At 42.3% G+C, this 27,197-nt stretch overlaps 1 protein-coding gene across 2 annotated transcripts; it reads right to left on the bottom strand.

Moving 5' to 3' along the window:
- Positions 1 to 369: 369 nt before the first annotated feature.
- pdcb (phosducin b) lies at positions 370 to 11,883 on the bottom strand. Of its 2 annotated transcripts, none has more exons than XM_014123551.2 (4): positions 11,796 to 11,883; positions 2,758 to 2,819; positions 1,895 to 2,043; positions 370 to 1,534 (listed from the first exon to the last, which is right to left on the bottom strand). In XM_014123551.2, the coding sequence occupies exons 2-4, from the start codon at positions 2,801 to 2,803 to the stop codon at positions 1,004 to 1,006; spliced, it is 726 nt and encodes a 241-aa protein (XP_013979026.1). In that variant the 5' UTR covers positions 2,804 to 2,819; positions 11,796 to 11,883; the 3' UTR covers positions 370 to 1,003. The 2 variants fall into 2 exon arrangements, with proteins under 2 accessions (XP_013979026.1, XP_013979028.1); XM_014123553.2 differs by lacking the exon at positions 11,796 to 11,883 and adding an exon at positions 11,253 to 11,743.
- Between the last annotated feature and the right edge of the window lie 15,314 nt (positions 11,884 to 27,197).

Raw genomic sequence — 27,197 nt, 5'->3', positions numbered from 1 at the left:
TGACAGCTCTTTGGTCTTGGCCATAGTGGAGTTTGGAGTGTGACTGTTTGAGGTTGTGGACAGGTGTCTTTTATACTGATGACAAGTTCAAACAGGTGCCATTAATACAGTTAACGAGTGGAGGACAGAGGAGCCTCTTAAAGAATAAGTTACAGGTCTGTGAGAGCCAGAAATCTTGCTTGTTTGTAGGTGACCAAATACTTATTTTCCACCATAATTTGCAAATAAATTCATAAAAAATCCTACAATGTGATTTTCTGGATTTATTTTCTCATTTTGTCTGTCATAGTTGACGTGTACCAATTTTCCAAATGTTCGAACAATGTTACAAAATTCATTAATGAGCAATTCAATGACACGTTTGGTTTGTTAAGTTTTTTCATGTTTTTCATGTTTTGTTTTATTAAATATTATATAATCTTACAGCATTTGTAAATACCTAAAATAAATATGTAATTTAACCTTGAAAAAAAGACTAAAGACTTGAAAATATGACATATATATAATATATTAAATATTACCCAGAAACACCATAGGCTGGTGTCCTGGACCCAGAGTAATCCTAATCAGAATTGGCCCAATATGTGATATCATGTTTTCCCCCTTTCATACATGTAGCCTAATAATAGATCAACTTTGGCTCCCAACAATAAGTTAACTGGAAGTGTCCTTTTCTAGTAGGAATGCAAACCCTAATCCACATCAGGTACACAGGCCACCCGTATTCAGGCTGCTGAGGTTTCTTCCCTGTATGAACATTGAAATGAGCCCTTATTTAGGGAATGGACTCCTTCTACAGTACGCTCAGGCTCCTCTAGTGCAGTCAACCCAGTCTGTGTGCGTCTGCTACTCTGTTACACAAAACAAGATCCAATCCATCACAAAACCATATCCTCCTCCACACACTTCCCTCCTTCAACCCCACCAACCCTTCATCACTCCACTCCACCATAAACCCCTGTCCTCCATCTCCTCCTCCACACACCTCTCTTCCATAACCACTTCACTCCACTGCCTCCACATCCACGGCTGCCTCCTCCTCCTCTCCCCCAACGACTAAATCTTTCTCCGGCAGCAGGCCGTAGCCGTTGAGAAAAGCCTCCACGTCGGTGGCGAAGAACTCCTCGTTGAAGTGCTGGTTGGTGGCCAGGAAGTTTCCCAGCAGCTCGCCAGCCTTATACACCAGCATGGTGGGCAGGACGTCATCAGTGAAGCGCTCCCCCGCACCAGTCACCCCGGCGTCGATCCTGCAAAACTTGACGCTAGTGTACTCGGTGGCCAGGCAGTCCAGGCAGGAGTTGAGCGCATCGCAACCCTTGATCCCCTCCTTGTAGATGTGCACCACCACCACGGTGAGCCGGTGCTCCTTCTCAATGACCTCCAGAAATGCCTCGCCGCTGTCCAGCTCATACACGCCCTCGAACTTGGGACCGAAGCTGAGGCGCTCGTGCATCTCCTGCATGCACTGCTTGCGGTACTTCTTCATGCACTTCTCGTCATCCTCCTTAATCAGCTCGTACTCCTGTACGCTCATCTGAAACCATGACAACAAACAAAGAATGATTTACAGTTTATTGATCGTCATGGACATTGTTTTGTTTGCTGTGTACAATAGCATTACAAAGACAGTCATGTCTTGTTCTGTTTTTAGCTCAGTGAAGTCAGTTAGTGTACACAGCCCATCTGTCATTAGAGTCACACCTGTTTAGAGTATCTTAGCCATCTGTATAGAGAGACCTAGTCTGGGTGTTCAATTGACCGGTCCAAGATACTGGAAGGGGACACTTAAGTGAACTCATTTAAAGAGTACTTTTGTCAGCATGTGTGGTTCTGTTTGTGCGTTTGGACCATAGAAATATACATTAAACTGTGATGTAACCTAATCTAATCCCACCTTGCGGTTGAGGCCTCCCCTGCCGTCGTCTTTGGGCCTGTGTGGGGAGGACATCTGCCTGAGCAGCTCTCTCTTCTGGGGGGGCAGGGACTCCTGGTCCATGCTCTCAAGCTTAAACCTCCTCCAGTCATTGATCACTCCCTTTGGGCCTGAAGAAAACAGGACAATAGTCATTAATTTGTGGTCATATGGAACTATTGTAAGCCCCAGACTCCTGTCTTGTCATCCTCAATGGTTTGTAATGTTTGTAGTCCTACTGCCTTGACATGGTGTGCCGAACTGACACAGAATTGCAGAACAGTATTCTTGATGTCATGTGCCATGACTCCACCAAAATAGGGTTTATACATGGCATCAGCCATCTTTGTTTGGGGCTGTGACTCAGATGAACACAGCAGACTGTGTGTGTGTGTGATTGACAGATATACAATGTGCAGTGCTGGATGGGTTGGCCCGCCCTCAGATGGATTATGGCCTAAACTAGATGCTTAAGGCTGTCTTCTAATTGCACCTTGGTTGCGTAGGAGCAGGTAGGAAAGTAGCTTAGAGCGTGTGTCAAAGTGCCAGAACACCACAGAGCTCTGTGTTTCTCTGCAACCTGCTACTAACATTGCTTATCCCTTTCTAGTTTGAGTGGCTGCTCGCCGGCTGTATGCTGTATTTGACCTGACCCCTATTCAAAGGAATAATGCCATATATCCTATCAGGCTCGCTGTGGAAAGGCAGACAGACTGTTGCCAGTGTCTTATATATGTCTGATCTCAGATAGACCTAAATGTTCTAAGGATGAACTGTAACTGTACAAGACACCACCTCCACACTTTAATCACACACTCACACACACACATTAGCCTCATCCTCACCTGTGTGGGTGACGTTGGCCTCCTCCTCATCGACGTTTCCAGACATTATGTTTGAGAGTTAGCTGTTGGGAACAGAACACGGGAGGGGAGGGGATGTTTTAAAACTCTCTCAGAACCTAAACCATCGTTTATTGAACAAAAGGAACATTGTGACAATAAAGCTCAAGATCATTCAGGATTATCATATTTTGCAGTTCGGCCATTTGGAGTGGTGTTTAGTGTGCTCGTGACCAAAAGTGACAGCTGAGCTAGTACATGTTGACACCATATAATCCTTTTTGGGACTGAGGGCCATTGGTATCAGACAGAATGACTGCTCTACCTATTTCAATTCTGTGATCCCCAAATAATCTTAGCTCCCAAAACCAAATCTCAGTCTGTCAAAAGAGACTAGTCCCCCAATAACATTATGTAATCAAGCGTGTTTGAAAAGGTTCTGGCCCTGTATGTCCATGGAGCTTTCCTTGAAAGGCTAATCAAGTTAATGTGGTTTGAGTGGATTACTCTGGTATCCGATCCCTCTTGTTAGTGGTTGTCACGTGAGGGTTAGATTTTCTCTGGATTGTTAGTCATGGAAAGGAGGAGGGGCTAATGGAAAGGAGGAGGGGCTAATGGAAAGGAGGAAGGGTCTAAGGTGCCATTCCTGGAAAAATACTGGAAAACCAACAGCCACAAGACAGATTTTTAGACTTAAATGTATCCATCTGTGTGCTTTCGAAATCATCACGTTTTAAATATTTTTTTCTCTTTTGTCTCTCTCTCTCCTATAAACCTCTCTATAGAGATGTTAACCAGTTGAAGGCAGGACACCATATAGTCTAACCTGTGACTGACAGAGTTACACTGACTTTCCAACTGACAGATCACCCACCCCAGAGTTACACTGACTTTCCAACTGACAGATCATCCACCCCAGAGTTACACTGATTTTCCAACTGACAGATCACCCACCTCAGAGTTACACTGACTTTCCAACTGACAGATCACCCACCTCAGAGTTACACTGACTTTCCAACTGACAGATCACCCACCCCAGAGTTACACTGACTTTCCAACTGACAGATCACCCACCCCAGAGTTACACTGACTTTCCAACTGACAGATCACCCACCCCAGAGTTACACTGATTTTCCAACTGACAGATCACCCACCTCAGAGTTACACTGACTTTCCAACTGACAGATCACCCACCTCAGAGTTACAATGACTTTCCAACTGACAGATCACCCACCCCAGAGTTACACTGACTTTCCAACTGACAGATCACCCACCCCAAAGTTACACTGACTTTCCAACTGACAGATCACCCACCCCAGAGTTACACTGACTTTCCAACTGACAGATCACCCACCCCAGAGTTACACTGACTTTCCAACTGACAGATCACCCACCCCAGAGTTAAATTGATTGTCCAACTGACAGATCACCCACCCCAGAGTTACACTGATTTTCCAACTGACAGATCACCCACCCCAGAGTTACACTGATTTTCCAACTGACAGATCACCCACCTCAGAGTTACACTGACTTTCCAACTGACAGATCACCCACCCCAGAGTTACACTGATTTTCCAACTGACAGATCACCCACCCCAGAGTTACATTGATTTTCCAACTGACAGATCACCCACCCCAGAGTTACACTGATTTTCCAGCTGACAGATCACCCACCCAAAAGTTACACTGCCTTTCCAAAGCATTCCGACACCTTCTTCCCTTGTGTGCGAGGACACTGAGGTAAAGCTTGCGGTTGGGCTCGTACAGTGCTGCTTACACTAAACCAATACGTCAATGGATTAAACTGGCTCCAGTGTTTTGAACTTAGCACACCACACACAACATCCCTCCTTTCTGTATCCAACCTCTGACCCGGGTCTGTCCAACAGCCTACCACAAGGACTGATGTCTCCATGGCAACCCCCCAACCCCCAGCTTTAAGGGTGGGTTTGTGATTACAGTGTCCAGGCTATGCAGGTAATAGCCCTGATGCACTCCTCTTTAATGATTAATCTCCCTGATTGGAGTAGTGAAGTCCTTGGACCTTTAGCGAGTCCACAGCCCCATGTAGCATGATGAGCCATTTATAAAGAACATCTGTAAAGAACCAACTGATTGCAGCATTACCGCAGAAATGGAGGAGGCAAGTGGAAAGGGGAGATGGTAAGGAACTTGTCTGTCTGCCCTACATTATTAAGGACCAACATTCGTTAAAGTAAAATCTGATAAATAAACAAGTATACCAGTTTAAGTTAAGGACCAAAAAGTTGGCAGCTGCACCATACAAGTTGCAAAATATTTGGGAGGAGATTATTGATGTACCGATTCCATGCCACATGGTTTATGAACTGATACATAAAACGACGCCGGATTCAAAACGTAGAGTTTTTCAATATAAATGACTATACAAAATTCTTGCAACCATCCCAGCTCTGCAGATTTTGCTGCGAAGAGACAGATCACTTCTTTTGGTAATGCCCATATGTAGCTAGTTTTTGATCACAGGTTCAGGAATGGCTGAAAAGATGCAACATTTACTTGGAGTTAACTCTGCAAATAGCACTGCTGGGGGATTTGATAAGTCATAGTAAATCCATCAATAATATAATTGTACTCTTAGCAAAGGTGTTTGTCTTTAATTTAAAATCTGTAGAAACTTTGAAAACAGAAACGTTCAGAACTTTTGTGAAACATCACAGCACATTTAAAAAAATATATGGCAAATAGAAATAAAAATGGGATGTTCTTCAGAGATAGATAGGAGTGGTTGAGTGGAGGTAAAGGCTGGGACTTGACCGTGAAATATATGTAGAATGTATAAGCTGGAAGTGGATGTCACAACTTCTGTCGAAGTCGATGCCCCTCCTTGTTCGGGTGGTGCTCGGCGATCGACGTCACCGGTCTTCTAGCCACCATTGATCAGTTTTTCATTTTCCATTGGTTTTGTCTGGTCTCCTTACACACCTGTTTCTTATCCCAGTAATTACATGTTGTGTATTTAACCCTCTGTTTCCCCTCATATCCTTGTCGGTGATTGTTTGTTATGTTATGTACGTGTTGATTATGTATCGGTGTGAGACAGGTTATTTTTTCCCGGATTATTTAGTACATTGGTTTTGGAGTTTGTTTTCTTTAATAAATTCTCCATTTTGAACCACTTTGGTTTCTCCTGCACCTGACTTCCCTGCCACCTACATACACGGATTATGACAGTGGAAGCCTAAGTATTGTTGTCCATTAGTTTACTCCAATTAGGGGAGGGGTGGTAGGGTTAGGGGAAAATAATAAAGAAGGAAAATAAACTCAGCAAAAACAGAAACGTCCTTTCACTGTCAACTGTGTTAATTTTCAGCAAACTTAACATGTGTAAATATTTGTATGAACATAACAAGATTCAACAACTGAGACATAAACTGAACAAGTTCCACAGACATGTGACGAACAGAAATGGAAAAATGTGTCCCTGAACAAAGGGGGGTCAAATTCAAAAATAACAGTCAGTATCTGGTGTGGCCACCAGCTGCATTAAGTACTGCAGTGCATCTCCTCCTCATGGACTGCACCAGATTTGCCAGTTCTTGCTGTGAGATGTTACGCCACTCTTCCCCCAAGGCACCTGCAAGTTCCCGGACATTTCTGGGGGGGAATGGCCCTAGCCCTAGCCCTCACCCTCCGATCCAACAGGTCCCAGACGTGTTCAGTGGGATTGAGATCCGGGCTCTTCGCTGGCATTGAGATTGCCTGCAATGACAACAAGCTCAGTCCGATGATGCTGTGACACACCGCCCCAGACCATGACGGAACCTCCACCTCCAAATCGATCCCGCTCCAAAGTACAGGCCTCAGTCATTCCTTCGACGCTAAACGCGAATCCGACCATCACCCCTGGTGAGACAAAACCACGACTCGTCAGTGAAGAGCACTTTTTGCCAGTCCTGTCTGGTCCAGCAACAGTGGGTTTGTGCCCATAGGCGACATTGTTGCCAGTAATGTTTGTTGAGGACCTAGGTCTACAAGCCCTCAGTCCAGCCTCTCAGCCTATTGCAGACAGTCTGAGCACTGATGGAGGGATTGTGCGTTCCTTGTGTAACTCGGGCAGTTGTCGTTGCCATCCTGTACCTGTCCCACAGGTGTGATGTTCAGATGTACCAGTCCTGTGCAGGTGTTGTTACACGTGGTCTGCCACTGCAAGGACAATCAGCTGTCCATCCTGTCTCAGGTGTATCACTGTACAGACATTGCAATTTATTGCCCTGGCCACATCTGCAGTTCTCATGACTCAGGCAAATTCACATAGTTGAGCAGGTACCCTGGGCATCTTTCTTTTGGTGTTTTCAGAGTCAGCAGAAAGGCCTCTTTAGTGTCCTAAGTTTTCATAACTGTGACCTTAATTGCCTATCATCTGTAAGAGTCTTAACAACCATTCCACAGGTTCATTAATTGTTTTACCTTTATTTAACTAGGCAAGTCAGTTAAGAACAAATTCTTATTTTCAATGATGGCCTAGGAACAGTGGGTTAACTGCCTTGTTCAGGGGCAGAACAACAGATTTTTACCTTGTCAGCTCGGGGATTCGATCTTGCAACCTTTCGGTTACTAGTCCAACACTCTAACCACTACGCTACCTGTATGGGAAACAGTGTTTAAACCCTTTGCAATGAAGATCTATGAAGTTATTTGGATTTTTACAAATTATCTTTGAAAAGACAGGGTCCTGATAAAGGGATGTTTCTTTTTTTGCTGAGTTTATATAAAACAAATATACTGTATATATCTAAAATTATAGATACGGTATATTTACAGAAGAAATATATGGAGGATTGGAAATGATGCAGGCAATTACATAGACTGTGGTTTTTATCAATCTGCTAAAGCTGAAAATAAAACGTCTGTGCGTGTACCAATGCATTTATGGTAGATTGGATAAGAGCGTCTGCCAAATAACAAAAATGTACATGTAATGGTACCTATACCAATAGGCTACTGTACAGCGATAAACAGTTTATTAAACCATAGACGTTCAGCACCACTAACACGCACCATCCTTTATTACAAACAGAAAAATATCAGATCTGGGCCTGTATTTAAACAGTTGTCTCAGAGGACGAGTGCTGATCTAGGATCAGATACCCCCCATCCATGTAATCGTTTCCATTATTATCTAAACGGCAAATCTGACTCTTGGGGGAATTCCGACCCGAGTTAAGTGCACGTAAATGGAACGGAATTATCTTTTGATGCACTTTTCTCTATGTGTATTCTGACCTTGAACTGATATAGCATGCTATTCACCCGCTATTAATTTGGGGGTGGAGTTCAAAGAAAGGAAGGTGTGGCGAGATGTGTCTACAGATATGCTCTATTCTAACCTAATTTGTAAATTACAAGTTGTTTTATTTTACCTTAATTTAACTAGGCAAGAAAGTTAAGAACAAATTCTTATTTACAATGACAGCCTACTGCAGCCAAATCCAGACACCAATTGCACGCCATCCTATGGGACTCCCAATCACAGCTCAATGTGATACAGCCAGGTACTATAGCGACACCTCTTGCACTGAGATGCAGTGCCTTAGACCACTGTGCCACTAGGGAGCCCTAGGTAAATGAGTAATCCATTTGGATAAGGGGATTGTAATATGACAATTGTTTTAGATCTAGTTTACCTTATAATCGCTGGAGACAAATGTGAAACCAGTCATATGGCAAGGAACTGAAGCATATACACATGGCACCTTTTCCACAGTAAGTTTATGAAATGCTGGCCTTGTAACTTGGGATGAAATTTGGAGACCCAAGCTATATGCTTCTATAAAATGTTTTGATTAAATGCCCAGACTTTTCACAGTATTTTTTACAATTTGTATCTTGTTAAATATTAGCCACTGTCAGTAGTCACCGTCATTTATACCCACATACATTTATAACTGTTACTTTAGTGTTAGTTTCCTCACATTTATAACGGTTACTTTAGTGTTAGTTTCCTCACATTTATAACTGTTACTTTAGTGTTAGTTTCCTCACATTTATAACTGTTACTTTAGTGTTAGTTTCCTCACATTTATAACTGTTACTTTAGTGTTAGTTTCCTTACATTTATAACTGTTACTTTAGTGTTAGTTTCCTCACATTTATAACTGTTACTTTAGTGTTAGTTTCCTTACATTTATAATGGTTACTTTAGTGTTAGTTTCCTCACATTTATAACTGTTACTTTAGTGTTAGTTTCCTTCCATTTATAACTGTTACTTTAGTGTTAGTTTCCTCACATTTATAACTGTTACTTTAGTGTTAGTTTCCTCACATTTATAACTGTTACTTTAGTGTTAGTTTCCTCACATTTATAACTGTTACTTTAGTGTTAGTTTCCTCACATTTATAACTGTCTCTTTAGTGTTAGTTTCCTCACATTTATAACTGTTACTTTAGTGTTAGTTTCCTCACATTTATAACTGTTACTTTAGTGTTAGTTTCCTCACATTTATAACTGTTACTTTAGTGTTAGTTTCCTTACATTTATAACTGTTACTTTAGTGTTAGTTTCCTTCCATTTATAACTGTTACTTTAGTGTTAGTTTCCTCACATTTATAACTGTTACTTTAGTGTTAGTTTCCTTCCATTTATAACTGTTACTTTAGTGTTAGTTTCCTCACATTTATAACTGTTACTTTAGTGTTAGTTTCCTCACATTTATAACTGTTACTTTAGTGTTAGTTTCCTCACATTTATAACTGTTACTTTAGTGTTAGTTTCCTTACATTTATAACTGTTACTTTAGTGTTAGTTTCCTCACATTTATAACTGTTACTTTAGTGTTAGTTTCCTCACATTTATAACTGTTACTTTAGTGTTAGTTTCCTTACATTTATAACTGTTACTTTAGTGTTAGTTTCCTCACATTTATAACTGTTACTTTAGTGTTAGTTTCCTCACATTTATAACTGTTACTTTAGTGTTAGTTTCCTCACATTTATAACTGTTACTTTAGTGTTAGTTTCCTCACATTTATAACTGTTACTTTAGTGTTAGTTTCCTCACATTTATAACTGTTACTTTAGTGTTAGTTTCCTTCCATTTATAACTGTTACTTTAGTGTTAGTTTCCTTACATTTATAACTGTTACTTTAGTGTTAGTTTCCTCACATTTATAACTGTTACTTTAGTGTTAGTTTCCTTCCATTTATAACTGTCACTTTAGTGTTAGTTTCCTCACATTTATAACTGTTACTTTAGTGTTAGTTTCCTCACATTTATAACTGTTACTTTAGTGTTAGTTTCCTCACATTTATAACTGTTACTTTAGTGTTAGTTTCCTTCCATTTATAACTGTCACTTTAGTGTTAGTTTCCTCACATTTATAACTGTTACTTTAGTGTTAGTTTCCTCACATTTATAACTGTTACTTTAGTGTTAGTTTCCTCACATTTATAACTGTTACTTTAGTGTTAGTTTCCTCACATTTATAACTGTTACTTTAGTGTTAGTTTCCTCACATTTATAACTGTTACTTTAGTGTTAGTTTCCTCACATTTATAACTGTTACTTTAGTGTTAGTTTCCTCACATTTATAACTGTTACTTTAGTGTTAGTTTCCTTACATTTTGCATCATTCCATTCCATCGTTAGCTTACCTTTCTTTCCTCTGTCACGTTCATGTGGTTGTTCCTGAGGATCACTAGCCATAGTGGATCATATTAGGCTAATGTATTACAAGTAATAATTTGGGACATGTAGCCTATTTGAATCATTATGGAAGCAGACCATACTTAGCAGTTTAAACCTGGAGCCTGGTACACGGTTCACAATGACTGGACAGTTGTCATCACACTTCCATGATTAGTGAGGATTATTAGGGTAGATTTATAAGACTACTGTTCAACCCCTATTGTACACTTTTCTAAACTTACAATATTTAATGGATTGAACAATTGAATATGGTAATTTTCAGAATGAATCAAACCACTGTATTTTTGATTCACCAATATATTTGTGCGCAAAGGCTCTCCAAACCAGTTGTTTTATTTATTATTCATAAACACTTTCCTAACCCTAAATAATATACAAGATCAGAGAATTTTTAAATCTACCAATTGGTTCTGAAAAGGAGACGAATATGCATATATTTAGATGGCTTTCTTTCACACTAATATTCTGAATCTGTTCTCTCCATATTTTCTAGTGAGTCTGTTGAGAAAATTCTAATTAAAGGTGCACCAAATTTAAAGGGATGGATTTAAATACACATACTGAAAACCCTATTGAATGAAAACTCCATGAGAAAATCTGTTGGCCAGCAAATGGGAGGATTTCTAGCAGTTAAATTACATGTATTCAGTGTGCAAGGGAACCACACCTGCATAAGGTAAGTTTGAATACCAACTACTGAGAAGTGTGTAGGAAAGGTGTGCGTCTGAATCGGGCACTTTGTGAATATTGGCCACGAAAATATAAATTATTTTCTTAATTATTAAACCATACATGCCGTTCTTTAACTCACCTCATCTCCTGGGTCGAAAACCCCCCAAAATATACAAAATAAAAACAAACTCAAAAAATCCAAGTGCCGCCCAAATAAAAATCATATATAAGCACATGAGTTTCCTTCATTTGAGCTCCAACACTGTCTGTCTGTTTTCCTCCACCTCATCTCCTGAGTGAAAAAACTCCAACACAATACAAAATAGTAGAAACTAAAAATAATCTAATGACCAACCACGTAAAAATGAGTTCCCTTTATATGGGATCCAACATCCCAAATAATATTGTGTTTTTCTCTGTTTTACTCTTCCAGCTAACTATATGTAATGTTGTGTCCAGCTGGAGCAGCCTGCTACTTTTAATATTTAATACATTAAATCAATCAATCAATTGATTACTATCTGACCAGGGTCTCTTTACCCAGAAAATAAATCAATAGAATGAAGTTAGTCCAACATCAACAACATGTTTGTCCATCTATCTATCCATACCCAGCCGCAGAGTCAAAGACTGGCCCCATAAGTCCCTGGAATCAGGAATTTATCTAGTGCTCTGTCCTTACCTGTGAGCCTACAATAAAGCACTTCCTCTGTTGTCGTCAGCTTCCTTATCACTGGACTGTGGTCAGTCACACAACCGGGATGTCTAATGCTGTGAATAGAGTGGGGTCGGATGCTGGGTGTAAGTGTGTGTGTGTGTGTGTGTGTGTGTGTGTGTGTGTGTGTGTGTGTGTGTGTGTGTGTGTGTGTGTGTGTGTGTGTGTGTGTGTGTGTGTGTGTGTGTGTGTGTGTGTGTGTGTGTGTGTGTGTGTGTGTGTGTGTGTGTGTGTGTGTGTGTGTGTGTGTGTATCAGCCAATCACTAGGCCTGAGGGAGATTTGAGAGAAGGTGATCTGGGCATTACGATGGGACCAAGCAGAAATAGCTCAGAGGATCTGAGGTTCTGAGGATAAGAGGATCTACAGGAATTAGAGACCTGTACCAAGTGAGATCTAACTAACCATATAAAACCAGATAAAAGGAGAGAAAGAGAGTGATGGAGAAAATATATATGTATATAGAGAGAGAGCGAGATAGAGAGAAAGAAAGAAAGAGTGAAGAGACAGATGAAGACAGATGAAGAGAGATGATATGGATGAAGATAAATGATCAAGGGAGATTGAAAGAAAGAGAGTAGAAATGGAGGATATGACAAAGAGATAAATGTATGTGTTGTTTTGGCCTATGGCCAATCATGAGAAAAGTTTGTAAAACAGCTGTCAAAAACCAACGGGAGGTCACGTGATCTAGAGTCTAAATGGCTGTTTACACAGCCAACCTAAGAACCCAACTCCCCCGACATCCCCCAATTTTCTACCTACATCCAATCGTTTTACATGTGACCCATATCAGATTTGTGCATTTACACTAATGTAGCCTCTGAAGTAGCACACAGATGCAATGCTCATTTGCTGCCACCTGTTGCTTTAAATGTTAGGGTGGTTGTCATGGTCATGTGCCCCCCCCCAAAAAAACAAACAACTTCAGAGCAAAAAAACGTCTGATCTGAGTTTCCAGACAGAAGTCGCATATGGAGGACCGGGTTTGTCCCAGGATTCAGATCCACATATGGAGATGGTATAGATCCAAAAGATCAGATTCCATGTTTTTATTTGCTGTTTACACATTAGGGAAAATATCAGATAGGTATCAGATATGAGGGTGGCTGATGCTACTTCCTGATGTTGAGGACCACATCAGAGAGGAAGAGGTGAATCAAGCGGGTTTACTCCCGTGAAAATCTGTCCACGATAAGCAGACCGCCTGCCTTCCTGCCTTTGGGACAACTCCCATTGTTAGGGCCGAGACCATCTCGTCATTTTACAGTACCTCTGACCACGTTCAGCCAGGGTTAAATAACAGAGTCACGCGGTGTGCAACATCCGGAAGTTGTCAGAAAATCTGAAATATAAAAATCTGAAAATGGTGGTGGAAATTGGGTTTGGTAAGACAGTACGCATATTTCCAGACGGGCCATTAAATCGAGTTAAGGAGGAAACCGATGCCTTTTTATGTGCAAACCGATCGCTGGGAGCCACCACCTGGGCACATATCCAGAAGATGGTTGAGAATATTGTCCACTATCGGCTGTCCAGGCTATAAAATAGACAGCTATTTAGTCTGCAACTGGAGTTGAAAATTATGTTGAATAAAACCTATTGTAAATAAGCATATAGCATATATATTTGTATTCTATTCAATTTTTATTTTGTATATTCTATAATATAATTATTTTCTATTTTTAGAAGAAAAAAAAATAATTTTGTTTATGAAATAGTATAGCTTAATAAAAATGTAATTAATTTCGAAATAAAAATACTATATTTGGCTACTTGAACAGAATGAGTTAAAAGTCATACGAGGAAAAACACCAGTATCCCGAGATGAACTTAATTTAGGTGAAAAGCATTCTGCTCTGGAATTCCCAATTATTGCAGGCAAACGACTTCACACGAACTGCATAGAAGCGGGAAACGTTCAAAGTGCCAAGCACCGCCAGCTAAAACCACGGAAATGTTCAAAGCGCCAAGCACCGCCAGCTACAACCACGGAATGTGCAGTAGGGCCTAACGCCTTTTCATTCCTCTTGATTGCGTTGGACATGAAAATTGCCCTTGATCTGAACGCTACTGTCTCTCAAAAGCATCCAAATAACACTAACCGCTGGAGATGAGACATTCGTGTAGGGGATAGTGAGAGATAGTAGCGCCATATGGAAGGTCACATGATGCTGTGGATGCTGAGCCACCTGTTAATGACGCCGCACTGATTCATCCTGCTAAAGAGTCGCTAATGATCACATGTAAGGAAAATAGTGTGTGGAGATGAAAGTGGCATTTACAAACTACAGGTTGTGTGTGTGTGTGTGTGTGTGTGTGTGTGTGTGTGTGTGTGTGTGTGTGTGTGTGTGTGTGTGTGTGTGTGTGTGTGTGTGTGTGTGTGTGTGTGTGTGTGTGTGTGTGTGTGTGTGTGTGTGTGTGTGTGTGTGTGTGTGTGTTATTGGTCTGATGATCATACAATAGCTCTTAATTTGTCATCTTACATGAACAGTGATTGAAGACCTGTGTATTTGTACATACACAAAACAACCACTATTATATACTACATAAACACATGATGAAAGCTTTACAACACACCGTTATGTTATGTCATGCCATGAATTAGTCATTTTAATTCAAGCACTGCTGAATCACTTCAGAACAGTATGTAAGCCTACCTGTGCACACCTTGGCCACCTGAGGAACACCTCATCTAGCCTGCTGGCCTATATAGCGGCAGTATTCAGGGCTGTTACTGTGTATTTATTGGCTTAAAAGCTTATTGGACTCTATTTTCATGTGGGTGCACTAGGAACACGTCAGATCGACATAAAGGGTTTGGGTTTTGTAAATTATACAATGAGAATAGATTACCTCAGTGTAAAGCACATTGCACATAGGTCGTTATCAATAAAACGTCACAATAAGGTGCAGAGCGTTCGATTTGTCTGCTAGGGGACGAGGACCAACTGCGTGCTGTTTTCAAGGGATTGCTAAATAAATGTTAACTATTTGGTTGTAATATCATCACCTCTTGAACAGCATAGTTAAAACTACACATTTCCGATTATTCCATACAAAATAATTGCGCACATTTTGCTATATCATCATTTATACAACAAGTAACTGCCTGCTTTTCATGATCAGTAAACATCAACTGATCATGTCATTTCAGATAAGTGAGGGTAGCCTCAAGATGTCTCTCAATATTGGCACCATAAATTTGATATTTAAATGATATAAAATAAAAAATGAACTTTAATTGACAGTCATGAGAGGTTTGGGTTAATTTCCCATCCTTATGGGCTCTGCCTGTCAAGCAGCAGAAGGGCGCAATTGCAGATGTACTACTGTTAGATGATAATGTTTTTGTTTGCAAGCTACCGGTAGAAACTTTGCACAATTGTACTAAACATAGTGGTAAATTTGCCTACTTTTTTCTCCAACCAACATAGGCCTACACAGCACATTCACCACGAACTCCGCCAATAGTGTGCAACTGCAGCCCGCAATTCGGGGGGGCGTTCCTTCATGTAGAAGTTCCTGCAACTCCCGGAGTCCTCCTTGTTAGCTGGAGCGACACAGGTAGACAGCGTCCTTCGCTCCCGCCTGCCTAAAACCTGCCCTCACCATTGTAAACAGGACTGCAGAAAAATAGTTCCCGATAGGCGGGAACGAAGCACACTGTCTACCTGTCGCTCACGCCTCCTGCTATCACAGCAGGCGGGAGAGACACCATGTGCTAGCTAACTATCTAGTTTGTTAGCCACATCGCTGACCTACTGCTAGCACAGCCTGTGGGAGGATTGGGGGACACTGTGTGCTAGCTTGCTAGTTAGCTAGCACAAGGTGTCACTCCTGTCTCCCTGCTGTGTAGCGGCAAAAACCATGCCCGACAGGCGGGGGCGAATGACACTGTCTACCGTTCACCCCCCACCTCCCGCTAGCACAAATAACTAACTAGTTTGCTAGTTAGGGACACTGTGTGCTAGCTAGATAGCTAGCATGCTAGTTAGATACTGTAGCTAGCACACAGTGTCCTTCGCTACCACCTGCCGAACATTTGCCCTCGCTGTAGCTATCAGAACTGTGGGAAAACAGTGCCCTGCAGGCGGGGATGAAGGACACTGGCTAACGGTGTACGGCTAGCTAGTTACCATTCTTGCCCCCGCCCTTCTTCTGTAGGGTTTATTCGGTGACTGGAATCCAACGTTATTCTGCATTAACGCCATTTACTGTACTGGAGCACCCACGCCTGTCCTAGCTTAAAAATGGACCAATAGATGTATAAATAGTGATTTCTGCAGATGCGGGAATGACCACATGCAGGAACACCCCGAAATGCAGGCAGCACTTGCACCCTTCTCAACTACGCCCTCTCGTGGCACAAGCCAAGGGCCTGAGACGTAAAACAAACTACCCCAGTTGACTCACTGTTTTAAAACTGTCCTGTGACTCTTGCCTGTGTTTACAGACATCCCCCAAACAAACAAAAACCGACTCTCAGAGAATGAGTGCACAACTGGAAAATAGTCACTTACAGATATGTCAGTCAGTCAGGTGGCTAGCTTCCGTCAGAGACTTACATCAATGACAGTACGGTATGAAGATAGGCTAAAACTGCTTCTCCAATAGAAATCCCAGATCACACTTGTAGGCGATGTCATGGCGACATTGGCTAGCTAAGCTCATGCTTACAAACACCTAATCTGCTCTCTAACGGGCGTCTTGCTCCGAATGTGCATGTGTAGGCCATCAAATCAAAGGCACTCCTTCAATATAAAGTTGTTTTTGATGAAAATGTAAACGTGTTACTTTGTTACTTTCACAAGGTTGGAGTAATAACATGTTCAACTACTTAAGGCATGGTTTAAATCTAGGTTGTGCCTTTAAATTTGGAGAAAATTAACAACTAAGGAAGAATGTTTCACTTCTCTCATTGACTTCTTAAACCCCAAACACTGACCTGGTCTGTTTGGTCTGCTACGCAAGCGTTCCCGGAAGTCATGCGATGTTGCTCCTCTGGGTTTAGAAACTCCTATACTGCTCCTATTGCAATAACATTGAAGGGCTCTGGCTAGTATTACTTAGCCAGTTAGAAGGATGAAGTTAGAAGCCAGAGCTAACCTTAAACTGAGCCTACCTCAGCAGGACCAAGACTATGCTACTGAGTTCTCATAATAACGTTGCTTTACAGAGAGTAGGCTACTGAGACAGACAGTGATATGGCGCACAGTGGTCTCGCTGAGGCAGGCTGCAATACATACAGTAAGGAGGAGAGGAGACAGACAGAGAGAGGATGCAAGCAGAGGCAGAGGTTAGTACAGTGGTTCCCAAACTTGGGGTCGGGCCCCATGTGGGTCCCCTGAGAAAATCTGTACACATTTAATCAAACAAGTCAGGAACTTAAAAGAAAGAAGATGTGTTTCAATATAAACATCTCAACATGGCCTAGCTTCCTTATAGGCTGATATTAAAATATCATCAAAATGCAAACAATACAGTTCTAAAAATGTTTCGTCGTTGATGCTACGTGTCATTTCTCATATCAACATTACAATTGTATAGCTAATAGGCTTTGTGTTCGGGGTCATTTTTGCTTGTTTTTGCTGTTCTCGATACAATATATATTGTAGAAAGCTCATCACACATCAGTAGCCTAATCACAGCGGAGAGATGAGGAGTGATTTATGGAAATTAGAGATCAGGGAATATGCATTTCCCTCTGTATCCACTAGAGGGCAGCCTTGTTCAGCCATCGGTCATAATATATTATGGCCCGTCCCATAAAATGTCTACACCAGCCAGGCATTAGAAAGGGCTTGTCAAATCTGATCACGACCACATTACAATCCAACCACAGGATTTGCATCCACATCTGGTACTGAAATGCCTCCATGCCATGATAACATGTCTCATGGTAATTAACAGCAGATGCCTTTACATGAATCCTCTTCTTTCTTCAGCCTCACTCTATTCTCTAGTCCCAACTTTAATCACTTGTTGTCACTAATCACCCGAGGCCTTTGTCTGTATCTAGCCCGTTGGGAGTAAGGAGAGGGAGAGGGGAAGAAAGAAAGAGCGACGGGGAATGAGAGGAAAAAGGTATTAAACAACATGCCAGGTAAACAGGAGATGATGACAAAAAAGTATACACGAGACAGACAGAAAGACAGACCTTTAATTGGATTGAGATTGACCCTCTTGGGTATGAGAGTTCTGTTGTTTTTCCAAGAACTGAAAATCGGAATTTGAAAAAGCATGAGCAGGATACCGCAAAACAGTGTGAAATTTGACATTCCGCTGTAGTGTTTACAAACACCAAACAACAATGTATTATACTTTTCCTTTCTGTAATGAACATGATTCTGTTTGTGCAAGGTTGATGGTCACTAGACTTATTATTGTGTTATTAAAGGTTATTGACATTTCTCCCATCTGCTGATAGTGTTGGTGCCAGTCTTGGGTGCCAGTTCTATGTGCTGATAGTGTTGGTGCCAGTCTAATGGTGCCAGTTCTACCAGTTCTATGTGCTGATAGTGTTGGTGCCAGTCTAAAGGTGCTAGTTCTATCAGTTCTATGTGCTGATAGTGTTGGTGCCAGTCTAAAGGAGCCAGTTCTATGTGCTGATTGTGTTGGTGCCAGTCTAATGGTGCCAGTTCTACCAGTTCTATGTGCTGATAGTGTTGGTGCCAGTCTAAATGTGCTAGTTCTACCAGTTCTATGTCCTGATAGTGTTGGTGCCTGTCTAAAGGTGCCAGTTCTATGTCTTGATAGTGTTTGTGCCAGTCTAAAGGTGCCAGTTCTATGTGCTGATAGTGTTGGTGCCAGTCTAAAGGTGCCAAATCTATGTCCTGATAGTGTTGGTGCCAGTCTAAAGGTGCCAGTTCTATGTGCTGATAGTGTTGGTGCCAGTCTAAAGGTGCCAGTTCTATGTGCTGATAGTGTTAATAGGAAAAATAGCTGATACATTGGTTTTGTAATCAAATCAAGTTGTATTTGTCAAGTGCGCCGAATACAATAGGTGTAGACCTTTTAGTGAAATGCTTACTTACAAGCCCTTAACCAACAATGCAGTTATTTTGAAAATAACCCCCCAAAAAGTAAGAGATAAGAATAACAAATAATTAAAGAGCAGGAGTAAATAACAATAGCGAGGCTATATACAGGAGGTACCGGTTCAGAGTCAATGTGCGGGGGCACCGCTGTCGAGGTAATTTCAGGTAATATGTACATGTAGGTAGAGTTCTAAGTCTGGGCAGCCATTTGATTAGCTGTTCAGGAGTCTTATGGCTTGGGGATAGAAGCTGTTTAGAAGCCTCTTGGACCTAGACTTGACGCTCCGGTACCGCTTGCCGTGCGGTAGCAGAGAGAGCGGTCTATGACTAATGTGGCTTTAGTCTTGGACAATTTTTAGGGCCTTCCTCTGACACCGCCTGGTATAGAGGTCCTGGACGGCAGGAAGCTTGGCCCCAGTGATGTACTGGGCCGTATGCACTACCCTCTTTAGTGCCTTGCGGTCGGAGGCTGAGCAGTTGCCATACCAGGGAATGATGCAACGTGTCAGGATGCTCTCGATGGTGCAGCTGTAAAACCCTTTGAGAATCTCAGGACCCATGCCAAATATTTTCAGTCTCCTGAGGGGGAATAGGTTTTGTTGTGCCCTCTTCACGACTGTCTTGGTGTGCTTGAACCATGATAGTTTGTTGGTGATGTGGACGCCAAGGAACTTGAAGCTCTCAACCTGCTCACTACAGTCCCGTCGATGAGAGTGGGGGCGTGCTCAGTCCTCCTTTTCCTGTAGTCCACAATCGTCTCCTTTGTCTTGATCACGTTGATGGAGAGGTTGTTGGAGTGGGTCTAGGGTTTCTGGGATAATGGTGTTGATGTGAGCCATGACCAGCCTTTCAAAGCACTTCATGGCTACAGACGTGAGTGCTATGGGTCGGTAGTCATTTAGGCAGGTTACCTTAGTGTTCTTGGGCACAATGACTATGGTGGTCTGCTTGAAACATGTTGGTATTACAGACTCAGACAGGGAGAGGTTGAAAATGTCAGTGAAGACACTTGCCAGTTGGTTATCCTCCTGGTAATCTGTCTGGCCCAGCAGCCTTGTGAATGTTGACCTGTTTAAAGGTCTTACTCACATTGGCTGCGGAAAGCGTGATCACACAGTCGTCCGGAACTGCTGATGCTTTCATACATGTTTCAGTGTTACTTGCCTCGAAGCGAGCACAGAAGTTATTTAGCTCGTCTGGTAGGCTCGTGTCACTGGACAGCTCTCGGCTGTGCTTCCCTTTGTGGTCTGTAATAGTTTGCAAGCACTGCCACATCCGACGAAAGTCGGAGCCGGTGTAGTATGATTCGATCTTCGTCCTGTATTGACGCTTTCCCTGTTTGATGGTTCGTCGGAGGGCATAGCGGGTTAGAGTCCCATTCCTTGAAAGCGGCAGCTCTACCCTTTAGCTCAGTATGAATGTTACCTGTAATTCATGGCTTCTGGTTGGGGTATGTACGTACAGTCACTGTGGGGACTATGTCCTCGATGCACTTATTGATAAAGCCAGTGACTGATGTGGTGTACTCCTCAATGCCAACGGAAGAATCCCGGAACATATTCCAGTCTGTGATAGCAAGGAGCGCCGCCTCTGGATTAACATTTTCCTGTTTGCTTATGGCGGAATACAGCTCATTGAGTGTGGTTTTAGTGCCAGCCTCGGTCTGTGGTGGTATGTAGACAGCTACGAACAATTCAGATGAAAGCTCTCTAGGTAGATAGTGTGGTCTACAGCTTATCATGAGAAACTCTACCTAATCACATAAATGTTATTTTTAAATTAAATCAACTTCATACTTTTAGGGAGATTTTAGGTATGTGTGAGAAATTGAAAAACACAGGGACAGTGAGAGTGGAAACAGGGTGAGGGGCAGTGGGAGTCACAGCGTTGAGTGAGTGTCAGTTGTGCTCCCATAGTGGTGAAGAAAATTGCATGCCATACAGGCAGTCAGGTATCATGAAGAAAAGGCAGTGTAATGTAAGTCTTGGGTGTAAGTACATGAATGCAACATGATTTAGTATTTCTCCCACTCTGTGTAAAATGTGTTGCTCTTTCATCAAGGGTTTGTTTCTCATGTTAGTCACTACTATTCTCAACCTTGCATTCCACAGGTATGTAGGGGTTCAATGGGCAGCAGGCAGCTTTTAGTCCCACACTGCTCACTGATTTGTCATAAAAGGGTGGGGCAGAGGCTGCACGTACAGAAATTCCTTTTTTTGTGGTTGCCATGGCATTACCAATCGAAACCTCTGGCTTGAATGGAAGTGAAACTATCTATATCATGTTGTCGTTATTTGTGGGGGCTGTTTTGTTCTCATCACCTTTTTCCCAAATAAATAATTAACATTTTTTCTTCAGTTCAAACGACTACACACTGGTGTACAGAAATTCACTTGGACGTATTACTCATACATTGTTTGATAAGCACCACCTTGAATACCAAAACCCAGACACTCCCATAAACTTTCACCTACTTTCTCTGTAGCATTCTGTAAAGACACATGGTCATTTCTCTGTGGCGTTCTGTAAAGACACGTGGTCATTTCTCTGTAGCATTCTGTAAAGACACATGGTCATTTCTCTGTGGCGTTCTGTAAAGACACGTGGTCATTTCTCTGTGGCGTTCTGTAAAGACACGTGGTCATTTCTCTGTGGCGTTCTGTAAAGACACGTGGTAATTTCTCTGTGGCGTTCTGTAAAGACACATGGTCATTTCTCTGTGGCGTTCTGTAAAGACACATGGTCATTTCTCTGTGGCGTTCTGTAAAGACATGGTAATTTCTCTGTAGCATTCTGTAAAGACACCTGGTAATTTCTCTGTAGCATTCTGTAAAGACACGTGGTAATTTCTCTGTGGCGTTCTGTAAAGACACATGGTCATTTCTCTGTGGCGTTCTGTAAAGACACATGGTCATTTCTCTGTGGCGTTCTGTAAAGACATGTGGTCATTTCTCTGTGGCGTTCTGTAAAGACACATAGTCATTTCTCTGTGGCGTTCTGTAAAGACACGTGGTCATTTCTCTGTGGCGTTCTGTAAAGACACGTGGTCATTTCTCTGTGGCGTTCTGTAAAGACACATGGTCATTTCTCTGTGGCATTCTGTAAAGACATATGGTCATTTCTCTGTGGCGTTCTGTAAAGACATGGTAATTTCTCTGTAGCATTCTGTAAAGACACATGGTCATTTCTCTGTAGCATTCTGTAAAGACACGTGGTCATTTCTCTGGCGTTCTGTAAAGACACGTGGTCATTTCTCTGTGGCGTTCTGTAAAGACACATGGTCATTTCTCTGTGGCGTTCTGTAAAGACACGTGGTAATTTCTCTGTGGCGTTCTGTAAAGACACATGGTCATTTCTCTGTGGCGTTCTGTAAAGACACATGGTCATTTCTCTGTGGCGTTCTGTAAAGACACGTGGTCATTTCTCTGTGGCGTTCTGTAAAGACACATAGTAATTTCTCTGTGGTGTTCTGTAAAGACACGTGGTCATTTCTCTGTGGCGTTCTGTAAAGACACGTGGTCATTTCTCTGTGGCGTTCTGTAAAGACACGTGGTCATTTCTCTGTGGCATTCTGTAAAGACATATGGTCATTTCTCTGTGGCGTTCTGTAAAGACATGGTAATTTCTCTGTAGCATTCTGTAAAGACACATGGTCATTTCTCTGTAGCATTCTGTAAAGACACGTGGTCATTTCTCTGGCGTTCTGTAAAGACACGTGGTCATTTCTCTGTGGCGTTCTGTAAAGACACATGGTCATTTCTCTGTGGCGTTCTGTAAAGACACGTGGTCATTTCTCTGTGGCGTTCTGTAAAGACACGTGGTCATTTCTCTGTGGCGTTCTGTAAAGACATGTGGTCATTTCTCTGTGGCGTTCTGTAAAGACATGGTCATTTCTCTGTGGCGTTCTGTAAAGACACGTGGTCATTTCTCTGTGGCGTTCTGTAAAGACACATGGTCATTTCTCTGTGGCGTTCTGTAAAGACACATGGTCATTTCTCTGTGGCGTTCTGTAAAGACACATGGTCATTTCTCTGTGGCGTTCTGTAAAGACACGTGGTCATTTCTCTGTGGCGTTCTGTAAAGACACGTGGTCATTTCTCTGTGGCGCTCTGTAAAGACACGTGGTCATTTCTCTGTGGCGTTCTGTAAAGACACGTGGTCATTTCTCTGTGGTGTTCTGTAAAGACACATGGTCATTTCTCTGTGGCGTTCTGTAAAGACACATGGTCATTTCTCTGTGGCGTTCTGTAAAGACACATGGTCATTTCTCTGTGGCGTTCTGTAAAGACACATGGTCATTTCTCTGTGGCGTTCTGTAAAGACACATGGTCATTTCTCTGTGGCGTTCTGTAAAGACACATGGTCATTTCTCTGTGGCGTTCTGTAAAGACACATGGTCATTTCTCTGTGGCGTTCTGTAAAGACACGTGGTCATTTCTCTGTGGCGTTCTGTAAAGACACGTGGTCATTTCTCTGTGGCGCTCTGTAAAGACACGTGGTCATTTCTCTGTGGCGTTCTGTAAAGACACGTGGTCATTTCTCTGTGGTGTTCTGTAAAGACACATGGTCATTTCTCTGTGGCGTTCTGTAAAGACACATGGTCATTTCTCTGTGGCGTTCTGTAAAGACACATGGTCATTTCTCTGTGGCGTTCTGTAAAGACACATGGTCATTTCTCTGTGGCGTTCTGTAAAGACACATGGTCATTTCTCTGTGGCGTTCTGTAAAGACACATGGTCATTTCTCTGTGTCGCTCTTTAAAGACACATTTTGTGATGCTGTATTTTTGGCCTGTTTCGAATATCTGGCCTGTTTCGAATATCTGGCCTGTTTCGAATATCTGTCCTCTTTAGAATATCTGGCCTGTTTAGAATATCAGGCCTGTTTAGAATATCTGGCCTCTTTAGAATATCAGGCCTGTATAGAATATCAGGCCTGTTTAGAATATCTGGCCTGTTTAGAATATGTGGCCTGTTTAGAAGAAAGATCTGGCTACATTGTTATTACTATCACATTATTACTAGCCATCTGAAAGTCCAAGATGCTGTATGGTGACGGAAAATCTAATCCGGTTGCTATGACTCAAGCTCTGTCACTTCCCCTCTTAAGTAGAAAACATAACAAACGTGTGTCTTGCCACTGATGTTTTCCACTGGCAGATGACCAGTTTACAGAGGAGTATAGAGTGCAGTGATGTTTCCTATAAGGAGCATTGGTGGCAAATCGAGCCTTGGGGTACTCCCTTGGTGACAGGCAGTGGCTGAGACAGCAGATTTTCTGACTTTATACACTGCACTCTTTGAGAGAGGTAGTTAGCAGAGACAACAATACTCCTTAGCCGGCCCACAAGAATGGAATGGTCTACCGTATCAAAAGCTTTGGCCAAGTCAATATAAATAGCAGCACAATATTGCTTAGAATCAAAGGCAATGGTGACATAATTTATGACCTTAAAGGTTGCAGTGACACATCCATAACCTGAGCGGAAAACAGATTGCATACCCAAGATTATTGACAAGTTTTTCCAACACTTTTGATAAACAGGGCGAAATAGAAATAGGCCTATAACAGTTAGGATCAGCTTGATCTCCCCGTTTAAATAAAGGATGAACAGTGGATGCCTTCCAAGCAATGGGAACCTACCCAGAAAGGAGAGACAGGTTAAAAAGGTCGGATATAGGCTTGGCGATGATAGGGGCAGCAACAAAGAAGAAAGGGTCTAAACCATCTGACCCAGATGTTTTTTGGGGTCAAGTTTCAGAGCTCCTTTAGCACCTCGGAGTCAGTGACTGCCTGCAGGGAGAAACTTTGTAGCGGGGCAGGGGGAAAAGGGGGAGGAGCATCAGGGATAGTCGCATTAGAAGGGCTGGGAGATTAGGAAATGTTAGACACCATGGTCATATGATGAAAAACATTATCCTACTTTCTGTGACCTCTTTTTGACCTATACTGTCTATACACACACACACACACACACACACACACACACACACACACACACACACACACACACACACACACACACACACACACACACACACACACACACACACACACACAGAGAAAACCTCAATCTTGTCACAGCCTGCACGTTTTCATTATGAAATTAAGATGATTTTCAATCAATCAACTGAAAGAGTTTATCGTGCCAAAGTCAAACTCACGGGTGTAGTCTATGAGCACCTTCAATATACAAAAGCATTGATTTTATTGTGTGATCCCATCTGCATCATAGAATGAGATTACTAACTGTACGCCCGTGGCAAATCTCAGTTAGATGTTGACAAAACTATGTGGTAGTGTTGAAAGAGCTCAGCTAACTGAGTTAGCTTCATCATCATCCAATTCATTTATCTATCACAAAGAAGAGGCCTCCAAACTGTAGTCAACTGTCCCCCCAACTCCTTTTCCACTCTCGTGGACGATGAGACAGACGAGCCAGTCTAAACTCTCATGGGGTCTGACGTTACCTCCGTAGATACCATCCTGTCAGTCCAACACACATATGGTCATGACATTATAATAGTCTCTGAGCTACAGTATATTTCCCCTTTTTCCTTTTCACTCCCATGTGGTTGTGAAAGAAGAGAAAGTCTGAGGAGACAGGATATTTCACAGTAGGAGAAACACCCATTTGGGATTTTGGAGGTTAGCTTTAATCTCTCCATAGATGGTTGATCCCTGATTCACACTGTGTGTGTGTGTATATGTATATATGTGTGTGTGTGTGTGTGTGTGTGTGTGTGTGTGTGTGTGTGTGTGTGTGTGTGTGTGTGTGTGTGTGTGTGTGTGTGTGTGTGTGTGCGTGTGTGCGTGTGTGTGTGTGTGTGTGTGTGTGTGCGCGTGTGCGATCACACTCTGGTTACACAACAATCACCACGGTCGGTTTCAGTGGACCTGCGTGGTAGAGTGAGGAGACAGTGACAAGCCCCTGTTGTTGCCGTGGCCTGATTCCTTTTGATTCAGATGTATTATCTTCTGGGGAAACAATGACTTACTCTGTGTCAGCTTCTGCCACTGACTCACCACTAGAAGGAGCTGCAGGAACACAAAGCAGAGGCTTCCTTCCAACACTGGAGCAGAGATTATAGGCTTTGGCTTCACTCCTTTACAGGCAAGCCACCCTGATCAAATGAAATCGAATCAAAGGTGTAGGTAGACCTTATCGTGAAATGCTTACTTACAAGCCCTTAACCAACAATGCAGTTTAAAGAAAATATACTTGATCGATGTATACATCATAGAAGAGTGTAATTGTTGTCACAAGCGGATAGAACTGTTTTAGGGTGAGTCAAGCGCAGGAGACTGAGGTCCGTTGGAACAAACTTGATTTAATAACTCCAAGGGCAAAATCCATATACGGCTGGGAGCACAACAGTCAAAAAGACTAAAAGAAGCTCCGCTCAAAAAGGGCAGACGGGGCGCAGCCCGGCAACCCTACTGCCTATACAATAAGTCGTAACCCAAACAATATAACACCACACGTAACAAAGAACAATCCCGCACGAATCCTAACTAAACACAGACAGACTAAATACTCCCCCACTAATGACAAACACGAAACAGGTGCAATCAAAAAACAGACATAACTAACAGACACTGAAACACAGATCGGTGGCAGCTAGTAGGCCGGCGACGACGAACGCCGAGCACCGCCCGACCGAGGAGAGGCGCCACCTTCTGTGGACGTTGTGACAATTGTCTTTAGGACAGCTGTTTTTAGTCAAGACTTTCGTGTTTTTAACGTAATATGTAATTGTTGTACTGTATGTGTGTTTATAGTTTTTTTAATGTTGTGTTAGTGTATGTAAGTTGTTTTGTCTGAAACGTTGTTCCACCTGCTGCTATTGGACCAGGTCTCTCTTGGAAAAGAGATGTTATCTCAATGAGAAAAACCTGAATAAATAAAGGTAAAATAAAAAGAAGAAGAAAAGAAAATAGAGTTAAGAAAATATTTACTAAATAAACTAAAGTAAAAAAAAGTTACACAATAAAATAACAACAACTAAGGTATATACAGGGGGTACAATCAATGCGCTGGGGTACAGGTTAGTTGAGGTAATTGAGGTCATTTGTAAATGTAGATAGGATTAAAGTTACTAAAGTGGGTGGGTGGGGGGGCGTTAATGCAACTAGTCCGGGTGGCCATTTGATGAATTACTCAGCAGTCTTATGGCTTGGGGGTAGAAGCTGTTAAGGAACCTTTTGGACCTAGACTTGGCGCTCCGGTACTGCTTGCCGTGCGGGGTCCTTGACAATTTTTTGGGCCTTCCTCTGACACCGCCTAGTATAGAGGTCCTGGTTAGTAGGAAGCTTGGCCCTAGTGATGC

Source organism: Salmo salar, chromosome ssa10 (assembly GCF_905237065.1).
Source record: "Salmo salar chromosome ssa10, Ssal_v3.1, whole genome shotgun sequence".
In the NCBI taxonomy this organism is placed as follows: domain Eukaryota; kingdom Metazoa; phylum Chordata; class Actinopteri; order Salmoniformes; family Salmonidae; genus Salmo; species Salmo salar.
Note: the sequence above shows the minus strand (reverse complement) of the source record. Positions and strands in the feature narration are given on the sequence as shown.

Coding starts and splice junctions, on each gene's coding strand:
- pdcb (XM_014123551.2), bottom strand. CDS start 2,803: ATGTCTGGAAACGTCGATGAGGAGGAGGCCAACGTCACCCACACAG. Junction 2,044..2,757: donor GGCCAACGTCACCCACACAG/GTGAGGATGAGG, acceptor TGTTTTCTTCAG/GCCCAAAGGGAGTGATCAAT. Junction 1,535..1,894: donor GGGGAGGCCTCAACCGCAAG/GTGGGATTAGAT, acceptor TCATGGTTTCAG/ATGAGCGTACAGGAGTACGA.